This window comes from Schistocerca serialis, chromosome 4, assembly GCF_023864345.2.
Source record: "Schistocerca serialis cubense isolate TAMUIC-IGC-003099 chromosome 4, iqSchSeri2.2, whole genome shotgun sequence".
NCBI classification, from domain to species: domain Eukaryota; kingdom Metazoa; phylum Arthropoda; class Insecta; order Orthoptera; family Acrididae; genus Schistocerca; species Schistocerca serialis.
Genome location: NC_064641.1, coordinates 453,000,704 through 453,017,227, shown reverse-complemented (window position 1 = coordinate 453,017,227; position 16,524 = coordinate 453,000,704). Strand labels below are relative to the sequence as shown.

The window sequence follows — 16,524 nt, the reverse complement described above, 5'->3', positions numbered from 1 at the left end:
CATCGCGGAGACCGTGTTCTAGGAGGTGGGAGACAAAGGAGCATAAAAATTAGATTTTCTGACATAAAAAGGGTAGTGAGCAAACACAGAAAGTGGTTTTCTTTTGATTTCGGTATCTCGGCGATATATCAGTACTCGTCCAAGAAACGCAAATTTGAGGACATTCTCAAACGCGCTGCTCTCGAGGCAGCTGGAACTCTTCTGAGGAGCCTGCACGAGAGCCGAGTTGCCCCATCGGAGGGAGAGACGTCCGGACCACGGAGGGGGAAGTGGAGGGGGGCAAATTCCAAGCACCAAATTTCTCGTCAGATCTTACTGAAAGAACGGTTTATTGGCAGATGGATATTAGTGGGTTTAAAATGAGGATATTGGCTTAATTTGTGCGTAAATGAAGGCTAAATTTCGAAAATTTTCGAAATAAGTGTTTGCGGAACGAGTAGTAGCGGCGTGCGGCCGCCCGGGAAGGGTGGGGAGTGGTGGGGACAGCAGGAAGCCCCCTCCAGCGCGCTGGCCGCCAGCGGAGGAATCCCGCTGGTTATTCTGGCCTGGTCGCTCACCAGGTTCGGAAGTGTCAGTGAGCTGTACCACGACTTCCCGAGATCACGGTCAGCTGTTCGCAGTAAGCCGACTCGAGCGCACAGTTGTGGGGCGCTCCTTGGCAGCTGACCCGCTCTCGAAAACTGTCTAATCTGCGTCTACGGGACGCATCTGTCTCCTTAATTTTATAGATCCCAAACCGGCGAACCCCTTGGATATTGCTCCTTTCATTCCTCGTTCGTTGAAGTGCACTGGGAATTTGGAAAAGTGCGTGTGATAGCAGTCCATTATGGATTTATTGTGTTCGGAGAATGAACGTGAGTGTAGAGCCTACGCCGACCAAGTGATTCTTAAGGACGATCGCGTACTAGAAGGGCTATTACGGACGGAAGAGCGATATACGCCGTCTACTTCATATTTCAGAACGGTGCAGAAGGAAATTACGCCGGAAATGCGAGACATCGTCGCCGATTGGATGCTCGAGGTGAGTGAGCTAGTCATCCAAGGTACTTGTCTAACGTACTGTCGTCTTGTATGTTCTCACTGTAGGCAACAGTTTGATCATTTGCTAATCTGCAGTACATACGTGCTAAAGTGAACAGTAGTGCATGGGCGAGTTTTATCATAACAATGTAATATCATTATCGTTCATACAAACTGCTGATATCATTATCGTTCATACTAATGGCGCAGGCGAAACTTACATAGTTGCCGATGTACATGATGACGTAAGTGTGAGAACATTCGTAGATGAGATTATTTCGAATTGAGGACTGAAATGTGTAATAAACTGCACTTAATCCCATGCTCATCAATACTTGTACCTTCTTGATAATCTTGCCTTCGCTAGCTGAAAATACGTCCATCAGTACGTCGTCTCTGGTAGATTCCATCCGAATCGGTCATATGATTTCGAAGCCAACAGGGAAGCCACTTTTGGCATATTTCCAGATTGCATGTAGAATTGATAGTCATGTTCTTTGCTGGACAGCGAGTGTCGTTATTCTTAAAAAAAATTGTCCATGACGAAGATGTCTTATTTTCTTGGAATCATTTCCACATCACGAAACTAATCTCTCACGTCTAATTGTGACAGACTACTGTATGAGTGAGAAACCAACATTTTCACGCCTCACTAGTGACGTGTACGTATGGTTGCTACACTTGACATGTAAATTTATTCATGTTATATGGATGTTGTTTGAGATTGCGACTGTATTACAAGGTTATGTGGAATAGTTTATACTTCTGCAGTCACTAATAAAATATTAGTAAAAGGTGACTGCAGCAGTAGAAATTATTCCGTATAAACTTGTCATTGTCGCAATAAGGTACGATGGCGGTGATTTGGCATTTATGGTTGCCAGCTGTTCCGTGGTTACATTTGTAGTAATAACATCCAAGTATACTTTCGGTATGTAAATGAGACTTTTACTACTTTCGGGTGCTTTCAACCTGAGCGTTAAGTGCACGTAGTCTTCCTTCTAAGTGATAAGCGGTAGGTCGACTTCGCGATTTCTCGGTGGTGCATTGATATTACAAATTCGCACTTAATTTTGAAGAACCCTTTCGTAAGTAGTATGTTGCTAACGAGAATTTTACGTAAGAACACGCAGGAAACCGCCTTCGTTCTGTTGACACCTTATAGTCGTTTTCTTAAATTAAACACATTACTTGCTTAGCCACAAATGTAACTGTTGTCAAATGAGTGTCGGTTGTTAATAATTGATGTCTTTGTATTAAAAGTTGGTTTATTTCAATATAGACGACAGGTGGAATATTGTGTTGCCTACGAAGGCGACTTGGAAGTTTGTGGTCTGAATTAAGCGTAGCGTTAATCGAACGCCTTCGTGTATGAAGTATCGAACGTGTTAAGTGTTGAAAATGCATAGACGTAAGATTCTCACACAAGCTTTCATGTGTTCCTGTATACATCCTCCAGACGTGCAAGTTGTGTAATAAATAATATATTTCTGGTGACTTTTCTGATCATCAGGGTAACAGTGTGGCGTACAAATAGCGACTTCTGTTAACGAGCAACACGGCTATTTTTTTCCATTCTTTGTGTAGAACTTCGCTGCGTCGTGGCACCGATTCTTGAAAAATGCTCCGGAGAAAGAGGCCTGTTACAGGTTAACAGTGAAGTTGAACAGTTTCTTGGCCAATGGTTGTCAACGATCTTGGTGACATTTGAGGTATGTGTGGTGTACCGATGTTGCTGCAAAACACTGGGATAAATATGTAAACGCTAAGGATTCGCTTCGTCACCGTTCAAAGGCGTTACATGCTCTCTCGCAGACAGTGAATAATATTCGGTGCCTAAACGGTATTTGAATCTACCGCGATGTGTACGGGATTCCTGTCTTGGTGGTATAAGTAAGCACGGAGCCTTAATTTACTGCAGACACGACTGGTGTCTCGCGACAAGGATCACGGTTACACCTGTTTTTCTCTGTTGGGGGCGAGGTGCCGAGTGCAGCTGCACCGGCCGGCGGCGGGCTATGACTGGGCTGCTGGACGCACGTCCGTCTGAGAGGCCGAGTATGCGTGTGCGTGTGTGTGTGCGTATGTGAGAGCCGGGCGGCTCCGGATTAGCCCCCACGCACGCACATCTGTCCCCGCGCCATGAATGGGAGACGCTGTTGTGTGTCGGCCGGAAGTTTTATCTCGCGACACACCAAATCTTCGGTCGGTTCGATTCCCAGTCGTGTTTACAGGTGATACCGAATGAAAGACCGGATTGTGGGCACCGGGAAAAGGTCTGGGCTGCCGCCGACGAGGACCGTGGGGAGTGGGACTTCTTAACTGAGGAGTTGCCGCCGTCTGGCACCTCTCCGCCCTTGACTCCCGAGTGAATCTCTTTAGTAAAGAAGCAGGTCCGTAGGTGTCTTCTGTTGCTGAGCTCATACCGATTTCATTTCGCTCAACTAATGCGACTCCATATTCAGTACTATTGAAACAGAGAATAAAGCGACTGCCATTATGTACCCCCTGAAGATTGTGGAAACCTCAGCTGTGCTAGATGTCATATGGCAAGTGCAGGACAGGCTTAGGGAACAAAGTGTCTCTCTGAGACGTTAGGAATATGGTTAAAGGAGTCTTGTGACTGTATACATCTCCAGCCAGACATCTGCAAGCCCCAGTCGCGTAGTGAATGCCAGAAGATATCTGACCATAGTCATCCGCAGGAGAAAAAAGTGAGTCTCCCACTCAATCTGGAAACTAGAGTACACAGTTTTTATCCATTGCAAATTTCTCATCCACTCCTAGAAGTGAATGGTGGTGAAGTTCTAGGGGACTGATGACCATAGATGTCTTATTATTTGGAATATAATAATTTTATGTCGCCCTATAAAATTTAGTTCTTGTGCCATGGCACACGTGGAAAACGATCACCTCATTTATACCAAAATACCCCGGATAAATTTCTGCTGGCGCCTTGTACGAGTATCTTACCCACGTTTCGTAGAGCCTTCACTGCACTGAAAAATAACTGTACAATATTTATTTCCAGATCTGTCGCTGGTGTTCTATTTCTCGTCCATATGTTTTTAAAGTTCTCTTCGTATGATCCATGTTGGTTCCGAAGCTCGCTGTAGAAATGCGCATAAGAACAGTTGCTTCATTTTGTCATTGTCGTTTTCTGTTGCTGCAATATGCAGGTTTGATCTTGCACGAAATCATCACATACGAAACTGAATCGTACACAGATGAGCGGTGAAGTTATACTAGTCTAAAAACACTTGGAATACGTTACTTCTACGATGCCCCCATTGCATTATTGTCGTTCCAATTCTAATTTCAGCCCATTCCTGTTTGCCAATAACAGGAATCCACTCGACTTTACGAATTATTTTGACACCCATCTACCTGTGCTGCGTGAAACTAGAGTATTAATTAAGACTTCGGTTTTATATTTATTTTACGTATATTTTTTTCCTATTAAACAAAAACAGGCGCCAGATTTTGTTCATGCGCTAATTCCATCAGTTTGTTAGAACACATAAGGCGTAATTACTATGAAAATAACACTGGTGAAGTTCTTTGTTTCTACTATACCTGTGTTATCTGACTATAATATTATGAAGATATGAAATTCTTATTGTGCTATGTGTACTACAAGCGAGCTATGAGATGTGATAATTGTGGTGTCTTTTGCAGAAATTGGTATCTGTTGTAACTTAAGCCATTTCTATAACAGTGCGGTAGCGTTCTCGCTTCCCACGCCCGGGTTCGATTCCCGGCGGGGTCAGGGATTTTCTCTGCCTCGTGATGGCTGGGTGTTGTGTGATGTCCTTAGGTTAGTTAGGTTTAAGTAGTTCTAAGTTCTAGGGGACTGATGACCATAGATGTTAAGTCCCATAGTGCTCAGAGCCATTTGAACCATTTCTATAACAGAAGACCAAGAAATTTTCAGAGGAAGGAATAAACAAAATTGATGTTCGTTTGATATACTGTAAGAAACATGTCAATATGCACGATGACTAATGGAGGCGAAATGTTGCTTATTTCGTTTTTTGGCAGATATCTGGTTTCCCTTTACATTCACGCAAGAGCGATGAGGTGATTAATCACAGTTCATTATTACAATATTCCACCTAATTGAGAACGGTCAGAGTAAGCTTTTTAGCTTCGAAAAATTGATCTCCCAGCAAACGACGGAATTCTAAAAAATAATTATCAAGCTAATCAAAGTATTAAAGGAATTTCGGATTCGAAAAGGCCGTTTTGTGCTTAGGATGGAATGTTATCGCTAATAAACGTCAGCCGTCCTTTGTCCTGCATACTCGCTGATCCCGCTCGTTCTTCACTGCTTAGTTTCGGGTGCACACGATTATTCGTCACCATAAAGTTTTCAGGAGACATACGTTTAAGTGCTTTATATTTCAGCGATTAGTTAACAACCCTTCGCTGCTAGATTTCTTCGTGGTCCATATGTAGTCGTCAGTATTTCTATCAGTTGCAACTAAATGCATAGATGTAGTCTTGGTTCTGCTACTATTCTTACAGTTCCGATACTGGAGGAGGGCTCATATATTAAGGGAGAGATTACTTTACTTTTAACTACTGGAAAGAAAATCATTCACCATTTCTCTCTACTACAACTTCTATTACATCTCTTCAACTATAGGTCACTTTAAAAAAATTCGTAAAAGATGAATTTGTCTCATAGGCGCTTAGGTATCGCAGCGTGGGTTATGGAAGGAAAGTCACCTCGTTGCTATGCGAAATGAGCAAACATTTTGACTGTACTATAATTACCGCAAATTACTCTCACAGTAAAAAGGCCCTATTATTAATGCCCGTAAAACGCTTTGGTTCGTCTGAATCTTTCTGCAAACCAGCATGCTGTGACTTGCCTAACATAACAGGGATTTTCAGCATTGTAGTGTCAAGAGTTAATCTTATATGCCTTCTGGATCGGACTGATTTGATCTTTCTAGCTAAGGCCGTTATTAAAGATCTTGAGCATACTTCGACTTCCTTAAAATGTGTAAAAGTACCGCTGTATACCATCAAAAGATTTTGTAAAAGATATTTGAAAATGTTAGTAATGTATTTGAATACTGGTGTCCTCTACCTTAGACATACACAAAAGTACTCATTTAATAGCATTATAATCCTGTTCTAGTCACCATGTCAAATGATATCTTTCTGGAGGAGAGTAGTTTGTTTAATAACTATTTTACAAGCAATTCGAAAGCTGAAATTTTATCGCGATCTTTGAAAACAGCAGAATGTGAAACATTTCTTTTGGAAGAAGGGTGTTTTCGTAAGTTGCCCGACGACAAACAATGGTGCAGCAGATCCGCTCATCATTTTAAAACAGATGAACTTGATCCGCGCCTTCTCTGTTGACACGTGCCTGGCGCCAACAATGTGTCCGGCGATGGGGGAAATACGAGTGTTGATCACGAGGCGACAGCGTGTCTGCAGAGGAGCCACGCACCACGGGAACTGGCGGGGGAAGAGTTGCGAACAACTGTCCTCTTTTCTTCCTTTTTCGCCACTGCATTTCGCTCTGAATACTGGTTCCGCAATGAGCTGAATTTCGAATGTCGCGCATCTTCACAATGTATGGACGTATTTCTCAGGCACCTACTTTGTCAGGAGGTGACGGAGGTCCCGTCGCGTCGTGCAGAGACGGGTGCAGCTGCACTCCATCCTTGATTAGGTGTTGAATTAGCCAAACATTCGATCTTCTTGCCACACAGTATCCTAGAGGTCCTAATCTTATCAGTTTAATTTAAAGAAAAATTAATAAAAAGACTGAGCTGATTTCACTTCCCACGCCGAGATGCACTATTTTCTTCGTTAGCTTATTGATACATGTTCCATGGTCTTAAAGAGTTTTCAGTTTCACTAAAGCTGTGATATCATGAGAAGCTTGTGGTTAGTTGTCTTGCCGACTGAGGTGGCGCAGTGTATAATAAATACTCTAGGATGATATTTAGGAGGGGCGAGCTTGATTCTGGTTCAAGTTTTGTGTGGTTTACCAAACAATGTCTGACAAAAACCGGGATGATTCCTTCACATAAGGATCATCTGCTTCCGAGATGCATTCTTAGCCACCTCGAGCTTCCGATCTTGTCTCTAATTATGTCGACGGGACGTCAAACCATAAACTTACTTCAAGATCGAGGCAGCTCTTCCGCGGGTACTGAACGTCATTATCTCAAATGATCCCTTGAAAGAAAGGCGCGACTAGATTATTCTGCTGGCATTTTTATTGCCGATTGTAATTTGATCATGCTCAGAATGGGCGTTAAACCCTTAATTGTACTAAACGTTCCGAGAGAAAATCCAACTTATACTATTAGCATAGTAAAAAACACACGCACGGACAACCACACACGAGACAGATTGAGAGAAACACTGATTACATCTTTCCCTCCATTTCACTGTTCACTTTCTTTGCTCTGCGCATCATATCAAGGCATCAGGAGAAACCTTTCAAAAAAATGGTTCAAATGGCTCTGAGCACTATGGGACTTAACTGCTGTGGTCATCAGTCCTCTAGAACTTACAACTGCTTAAACCTAACCTAAAGACATTACACACATCCATGCCCGAGGCAGGATTCGAACCTGCCGTCGTAGCGGTCGCGCGGTTCCAGACTGTAGCGCCTAGAACCGCACGGCTACTCCGGCCGGTGAGAAACCTTTCATTCTTTCCCATTTTGGCATTTTGGACACCTTAAGAAGCTAATGTTTGAACAAAGACGTATTCCTTTGTTTTATGGGACACATCAATAGCTCAGGCAGAATCCGTGTTTACTATTTAATTTCAAGCACGCGACTTTATTGTTGTTTGTTGTTGTGGTCTTCAGTCCTGAGACTGGTTTGGTGCAGCTCTCCATGCTACTCTATCCTGTGCAAGCTTCTTCATCTCCCAGTACCTACTGCAACCTACATCCTTCTGAATCTGCTTAGTGTATTCATCTCTTGGTCTCCCTCTACGATTTTTACCCTCCACGCTGCCCTCCAATACTAAATTGGTGACCCCTCGATGTCTCAGAACATGTCCTACCAACCGATCCCTTCTTCTAGTCAAGTTGTGCCACAAACTCCTCTTCTCCCCAATTCGATTCAATACCTCCTCATTAGTTATGTGATCTACCCATCTAATCTTCAGCATTCTTCTGTAGCACCACGTTTCGAAAGCTTTTATTCTCTTCTTGTCTAAACTATTTATCGTCCACGTTTCAGTTCCATACATGGCTACACTTCATACAAATACTTTCAGAAACGACTTGCTGACACTTAAATCTATACTCGATGTTAACAAGTTTTTCTTCTTCAGAAACGCTTTCCTTGCCATTGCCAGTCTACATTTTATATCCTCTCTACTTCGACCATCATCAGTTATTTTGCTCCCCAAATAGCAAAACTCCTTTACTACTTTAAGGGTCTCATTTCCTAATCTAATTTCCTCAGCATCACCCACTTAATTCGACATCCTCGTTTTGCTTTTGTTGATGTTCATCTTATACCCTCCTTTCAAGACACTGTCCATTCCGTTCAACTGCTCTTCCAAGTCCTTTGCTGTCTCTGACAGAATTACAATGTCATCGGCGAACCAATCAGCTTTATTTTAGTGCAACGGCCTGCCTTTCTTTAGTAATTCGTTTTGGCCCGGCCGTCTTGGGTGACCTTGCGTGTGGCAGAGCATATTGCTCCCAACTCTGCTACTTTCGCACATTCAGCAAGGGACTATGCTACTCTCCTTTTTTCTTCTCTTAACCACGCCCTTTTCTTACCCAAGTTCTTCGTTGAGAAGCCATTAGTAGCTCTCCTTATTTTCGGTCATTTTTTGTAATATTTGTCGTGTCTTTTGGTAACCGTGGCGCTTACTAATGAAAATGATTTACCTTTCTTATGACTTTTCCAGTTTCGTAACTCATGCTTTTAGTTGGTTCTTCGCACTTACTGATAATGCTATATACAGCAGGATCTCTTAATTGTTTACAATGGCTTCGTACTTCCTTCCAGTCTGAACTTTAATCACAGATGATTCATTTTTTTTTTACATCGCCTTCACATCTTCTACGTCCTCTTTTGTTAACAAATGAAACTGAGGTGGCAGCAACTATATATCTGTCAAGTGAGCGCCTAATGGATAGAAAAATACAAGACGAAAAAGTATAAAAGGTATTTAAAATCACAAAAGTAAACAGATCAGTTTTCGTAGCACAGATGAGAGGTGAAATATGACATACTGGTGGTTGCATCTGTTCGATTCGAACACCTATCCACTTTCCGTAATGTACACGGAAGATGTTTCACTTCTGCTGGTAGAAGCGCGTTCGCGGCCGATTGCATGCAGTGCCTGGCAATGCCGCCTATAGGCCACCCCTACCATCTGCCGTGCCACGGTGGCTGCAGCCACGCTAGGCGGCGCTGCATAGGCATCGGCGGCTTACATAGCAACAGCTGATTCTGCGGCGTGTCACCTGCACGTAATTTATGCCGGAATACATTTCAATAAGCAGGCCACTTGAATACGGCCTGAAAGAAACATTCCGCGATGCGAGGAAACACGCAGCTCTCGGCTGTCGTGTTTTGCCTATCAGATGTGGCCGTCGCTTCGCCTGGATCTGGTTGGCGACAGTGCAGTACGTCACTGCGGTCTCTCTCGTCTGTCACTTCCGCCGTCCCGCGCCACGAATCCCAGTTTGCCGCTGATGAGGCGGGCGTAACGAGCTCGGCGGGTTACCCGACCTTTATGTGCAGCTCCGGGCGGGCGCCTATAGTGACGTACCGTCTGGACTGCTTCATATACATGCGCTCTCCCGGGTATTGGGTTATTTGAAAGGACAAACTCCGCCGGCAGGGTATAAAAAACAATCTCTGGAGCACAAACAACGGGCGTATTTCCATATTCACGTCGTAAAGCCGTTTAACTGGCCTTTCAGGCTCTACGAGGAACGAAGTTATTATTTATTTTTCCTTCTGGGACCACTGACTTTCACGCTTTGTCTAGACCGGTCGGAATGTATATAAAATTCAACCCGAATTCGTATTTAAAGCAGAGGCGACTATTGTTCCTCTCACTACGTTGAAGAGCACCTAAACACTCTTTGGCGGCGTTCTGTGCAGTGGAGAGCACAAATCGCCGCCGCTTGATTGGCTACTTTAATCCGATTCGAAACGACGCGGAACATTCCATCACAGGATAAAGAATTTAGTTTTACAAAGACTTGTCTATCTTTTAACTACTGTCTGCTTTTTTGTCAGACTGTTGTTGTGATCTTCAGTCCGAAGACTGCTTCGATGCAGCTCCCCACGCTAATCTATCCCGTGCAAGCCTCTTCATCTCTGAATAACAGCTGCAGCCTACAACCATTTGTTGTATTCAAAGCTTGGTCTCCCTCTACATTTTTACCATCTCCCTTCCCCACACTTCATTACCAAATCGACGACCCTTATTGCCTCAGGATGTTTCGTGTCAATTGATCCCTTCTTTTAATCAAATCTTGGATATAAATTTCGTTCCTTCCCCGATTCGGGTCAGTACCTCCTCATTAGTTGCTCGATCTACCCATTTCCAACACAGAGTATATAAATTAAATTAAATTATTGCACAGACGTTCAAGAGCACAACACGCGCAAAAATTACGCGTTGTGTTTAATAAGTCACTGCGCTTTTCGAGTACTACGCAGTATATATTGCAGACCTATGTAATTTCATCCAATAGGAAATAAATATTCAACACGTGCCGGGAATGAAAGCTCAGCAACCCGTGCAGCGCTTCACACGATGACGCTACGAAAGGAAATCTGTAAGCATACTGCTGTCATATATGAACGGACACTGAATAGTTGCCAAATGATAAGCTGAGACTAGAAACGCCTATGGTGCCTAAATACATAAACCGATTTTTTTACGTTCTTTGTTGCTGGCGCCGTCATTTTGTGTCCCTCGTGCTGACAAAACGTTCTCGAGCGAAAGCTTCTTACTGCCTTTGTTGGCGCAATAAATGATAGCTGTGGACTGCAAATTTGGCATCGTTGTACGTTTGGAATCTTGTTTAAAAATTATGAGTGAACATAGGTCACAACAGGTCGCAGTGACAAGAAGACAGAAAACCGCACTTTCTTAAAAAAATTTTACAATAATATAGCGTAGGTAAAGCACAGGCAGCTTTATGAATGCTCTCTTTCTAAACTGTATTGTAATGCACGATATTTGCCACCCCAGTAGCAACATGCTTATGGAGTCTTTCACCCCGCTGAACTAACGCGTGTTAGGATATCAGTCTTGTGAAAGAAGCTTCTGATCGATAAACTGCCAACGCTTTGCTTGACCAGGCACGGCACTATCAATATAGGTATCATAGTCTCACCATACCCCGTCCATAGTTCCTTTTTTTTCAGTTTGCATTGCTTACAGCTGCCCATACTTCATATTTAGTTCGTACAAGCGTGGCACATTATTGTGCTAATTACAGTCCTCATTTGATTCCTTTAATGTAAGTTGCTATTGCACCTTTGCTCGGAATTCCCAGCATGAAATGACGAGGTAGACTAACGCATTAACGTGTCAACATTGTTCCACACTCTAATCTAGAAAGCTAAACTTCGACGTCTGCAGATTCTGGACCACATTGCACAGTGTTGCTAAGAAGAATTTAAGACAGATTTCCAAAATCGTTTTGTCCATCAGTGTGTTAGTCACGAAAAATCAGCGCACTGTTGACGACAAAAATGATGTCTAGACTGGTACTTCAAATCAACAATTGGCGTATGGTTTCGTCTTTCATTTGTATTAATACATTAATCTGACGCATCAGCAAGAAAGCCTGCTGCATCTTTTCCGTCTTGAGGCGAATTGTGTAATTAGGTGAAATAACGCTGATGCTAGTTCCTGTTGCATTTGTGGGACTAATGACTAATATTTCTTACTCAGTACGGTAACATTTAAAACCCTCCTAGTAGCATCCGAGATAACGAAGATGGTCAATTTTACATACTTATAGCTAAGAGGTATGGCGTTCTTAGTTGTGCTACGTCGTGGACATTGTAGCAGGTGAGAGGCACCTGTTTATGGCCTCTAGGCATTTGCTCGGTAGCGACGCGTCTTATGTTTACGTCGGCGCCTCAATAAAGTGGACATGGAATCTCGTCTGACTACATTCAGGGGAAAAGTGCAATTCCCGTCACATCTCCTTTTACTAGGCGTTCTTACTTTGCTTCTTCGCAACATTTGATGTGCTGCACCATCATGTCCGAAATATCAGAACATAGATTATTCTGTGAATGTTACGCTATTTCCGTTCTGCAGCCAGCGCAGAAATTATGTTAACAAAATTGAAAGTTCTCATTACACTTACAAACCGCGTGGATGCAATATTATACGTAGTGACGTGCTCTTCTAACGTCTATCTCAAGCCAAAGGTCAACAAACGGCGCTGCGTAGGAAACCCTCTAAAATTTCGAATTTCTCTCACTTGTCCATCATGATATTACCCGACATGGATGTGGGAGAACTTATTTGTCATGACTCGTTAGGAAATATTAACTGTTTGAATTTAAGTGTAGGTATCGTTCGTGGTTTATGTTGTCGTTGATCGAACGGGATACTGGTAAATATTTGGCGGTCTTGACCCGTTCTATTGATGACGTAATGACACATTTTCGCCCATTCGTGAACATAATGTTCCATTTAGCTACGTTAAAGGATAACTGCGAGGTGTTTCACCAAGAGCAGTCTGTCTTTCGGTCACGCCACATGTTGCTAGTTTTGTTCTTGATGCAACTACCGCTTTCACCTTAGAGCCTCAGAAAGCTACCGACCAATTTTTACGTCATTTTTATACTGTACATAGAGATATTTCGTTCAGTAATGACGGGTGCCAGTTTCACTACTTACAATTCGCCACTGAAAACAGTATACCGACTACCGTTTGTTGAGAAGTCTTCAAACCAGTATCGTATCGTTACTGCTGAGCAGCCGGTGCTCAGCTCTTTGTTCACAAGAGCTAGTGTAGATGGTATGATTCGTTGACGACATTGATATGTAAGTGTACAGATATTATTCTTGTATTCGCTGTCGCCATTGGCCCATCCATGTCGTTTGCCAGCAACCTTCTTCATTTCGGCATAACTGCGTTTCCTACATCAACGATCTGCCTGACGTATCTAGGCGTGTCTTGTGATTCTTTCTTTGCGCTATGTCTTCAACTACAGTTTCCAGCAACATCTCACATATATACTCATCCATTATGTCTCTTGAATTCATTATGATTTATTTATTTATTTATTTGCACGTCTCCGTTCCTTACTCCATCAAATTGTATGATCTTTAACTTTCTTCCGGAGTACGATATTTCAAATGTACTAATAGTGGACGCCCCCAGGTTCGCTTGACTTGTTATCAGATGAGTACAGGGGATCTTTCCCGGGCGTAAAATGCAGCCGCGGCGATGTGCCCATCACCCACCTAGTGCCGCGGCGAAGAAAAGCTGCATCTACCTGCCAAGCCTGTGACGTAGGCCCTGACCAGGCTATTGGCCCGACTGCGGGTAGACAGTTACTGCTCGTCACGTCTTTCATGCGACGCCCTGTAACAACAGAAAGCGCAGGTTTGTTTCCCATCACGAACAAAATTATTTTATAATCGGAATTTTACGTGTGCATTCGATAGAACCCTTCCAGATTAATCTATTCCGATATTCGTTTTACTCATATGTATTAACAGAGACAGTAAAACAGGCGGAATTAACAGCAATCGAAAAGCGACAGAAGCGCTGGATGGTTGGCGGCAGCCGTCACCACGGGGCAATTCTGTTGCTGTTGGGGGTGGGTTATTCTTCGTGTTTGACCGTCCCTAGTAATACATATCGATAAAACGAATGTCGGACTAGATCAGGTTGAGACCGCCCTATCGAATGGGCACACAGAATACCACTTTAAAAATGATTTTGTTTGTAACGGGAAACAAACCGACGCTGTCAGTCGACAGTAGCGTCGCATGAAAGACGACACAATGCAAAAACGTAATTGCAAATACATGATGAAACACCAGAGAACATACGACTCTTAGAAGAGACACTCTATATATATAAACCTCACTTTATACAGTCCTTGCTATTACGTTTTTCTTACATTCTTGTCTGTTGTACTTCGACATTGCTAAATTATTCTTCAAGAGTTAAGCATCTAATTGTGTATATAGGACCTACCCTGTAGTACAAATTGGAAATTTGTGGTAAGGTCTTATGGGACCAAACAGCTGAGGTCATCGGTCCCTAAGCTTACACATTACTTAATGTAACTTACACTAAGGACAACACACACGCTCATGCCTGAGGGAGGACTCGAACCTCCGACGGGGGGAGTCGTGCGAACCGTGGCAAGGCGCCCCTGACCGCTCGGCTACCCCGCGCGGCCTGTAGTACATATTCGTAGGGATACTACATATTAAAGTTACCGAAGGACTCGCATTCAGGAGGGCAACGGTTCAAATTTTCGTCCGGGCACCCAGTTTCGAAACTTCTGTGGTTTCCCTAAATCGGTTAAGTCAAAATTCCGGGATGATGCCTTTGCAAAGGTCATGGCCACGTTTCTAGCTCCTCTTCCTTTCTATATTTGCTTGCCCTCCCTTTTTAAACGTCTCTTAGTGTCGATGGAGACGTCAGGCTTACTTACCGGCATCTATACGCGTCTTCCCCCCCTCTCCTATCCTGCACATCTCGTGTGATAAGTTCGCAAAGCTGCCTCCGGTAACTATTTATCAGACGCGTTATACCTTATGCGGCTCGATTTTAACATGTAGCACCTGAAGAGTCTTGGCCCTAAGTACAGTATGTGCCAAGAAGGCAATGTTTCGTATTGAGAGATCGTTCTGTTTCGTATAGAGAGTTAGGTGCGCTACAGAGACGTGTCCGTCGCGTTGCAGGTGTGCGTGGAGCAGACGCAACAGGAGGAGGTGTTCCTGCTGGCGACCAACTACCTGGACCGCTTCCTCAGCGTGTGCAGCGTGCCCAAGACATGCCTGCAGCTGCTCGGCACCGCCTGCCTTCTGCTCGCCTCCAAGCTGCGCCAGTCGCAGAACACGCTGCTCAGTGCAGACATGCTCGTCCAGTACACCGACAACAGCATCACGCACGACCAGCTGCTGGTGAGTACTGCCTCCCTGCCTGCTGCGCGCGCCACTCTCTCGGGTCTATTGTTGTTCGCGGGGACACTTCTGAATAGGGCTCTCTCCAGCACTTGTGCGACCGAGACCACTTTGTAACAGAAAAGCCGATGAATTGACCTCTCGACGCACGCCCGCCGTTTCTGAATTGGGGGGAGAAGTAAGGCGTGGGCTCCAGCGGAATCCAGCGATCGGTCACGTGCCAGCCAGTCCCCGGTCCCGCTTTATAAACACTCTCCAGCTGAACCCTAGACTGATTCCAGAACTCTAACTTACTTACGTAGTTATCGCCTGTAGACAGATATCGCACCAGTGCCGAATGTCGGCTCCTCGCCATAGAGCAGTACCGTCATCTGATATGAAATCTTCTTAGTTATTAGGCTGCGTCCTATTCCTCTTCAAACTTCTATAACACTCGACATTTCGACCCCTCTGTTGGAATCTTCTTCAGTATTTTCTGCTGTCCCTAACTGGCTGTTCAGCGTGGAGCTGTTGCGAGATCAAGAAAATGAAAAAAAGTATTATTCTCAGTCTTCCTCGAATGGCCTTTGCTACAAATGTTCTTCTCTTTGACTTTAAGAATAATTTTGTTTCAGCGTAAAAGGGAAAGCTATCTGAATATTCCACCATCTCTGCAAAACCTCTGTAGTTAGGGTGTGCAGGTTACATACGGCGCATTATACGTCGTGGAGATATCCTTCAAAAAGTAATACGTGACAAAGCGGCCGTTTCCGTGACGTTCTCTCGCGTGTCAAACAAATCTAGAGACATTCGTGCCGCTCTTATTTCTATACGTTCAGTATCCCCTTCTAGATCTACTTGATACGAACTCCACACACTTGGGCAGTATTTTAAGATGGGAAGCACAAGTGGTTTGTGGCCTCTTTTGTAGACTAACTGCTGTCTTCCAGTATCCTGTCAATCAGCCTAAGTTTGCTATCTGCCTTATCCGTGACTAGGCCTATGAAGTCATTGCATATTACATCCGCACAGATTGTTAGACCCAGCTAATTGTATGAGTTCATTGATCACAGTTCTGACTCATTAGCAGTGTAGTGACGGAATACTATGTTTTTCTGTCTTTGTCTTGAACATTTAAAGCAAATGACCTTACTTTGCACCACTCTGAAACCTCTTAAAGAACCGACTGAATGTTTGAGCAGTTACTTTCACACTGGTCTTCATTACGTAGGGGGGCGCAGAAAAAGTTTCCGTTCGGTCATACAGTGTAGAATCGCTATCCGAGTGGGGCATAATCGCCGTGAGCATTGAAGCAATCATTCCACTGACACACCAGGTCGAAGGTAACCGTTTGGTAAAGCACCGTGCCCTTATGCGTGAAGAATT

At 43.8% G+C, this 16,524-nt stretch overlaps 1 protein-coding gene across 1 annotated transcript in view; it reads left to right on the top strand.

Moving 5' to 3' along the window:
• Positions 1 to 544: 544 nt before the first annotated feature.
• Positions 545 to 16,524, top strand: part of LOC126475097 (G1/S-specific cyclin-D2-like) — a 58,824-nt gene continuing 42,844 nt past the window's right edge. Inside the window, exons 1-2 of the mRNA XM_050102675.1 lie at positions 545 to 1,021; positions 14,938 to 15,159. Of these exons, the coding sequence (XP_049958632.1) occupies positions 827 to 1,021; positions 14,938 to 15,159 (417 nt within the window). The 5' untranslated portion in view covers positions 545 to 826. The remainder of the gene's footprint in view (positions 1,022 to 14,937; positions 15,160 to 16,524) is intronic.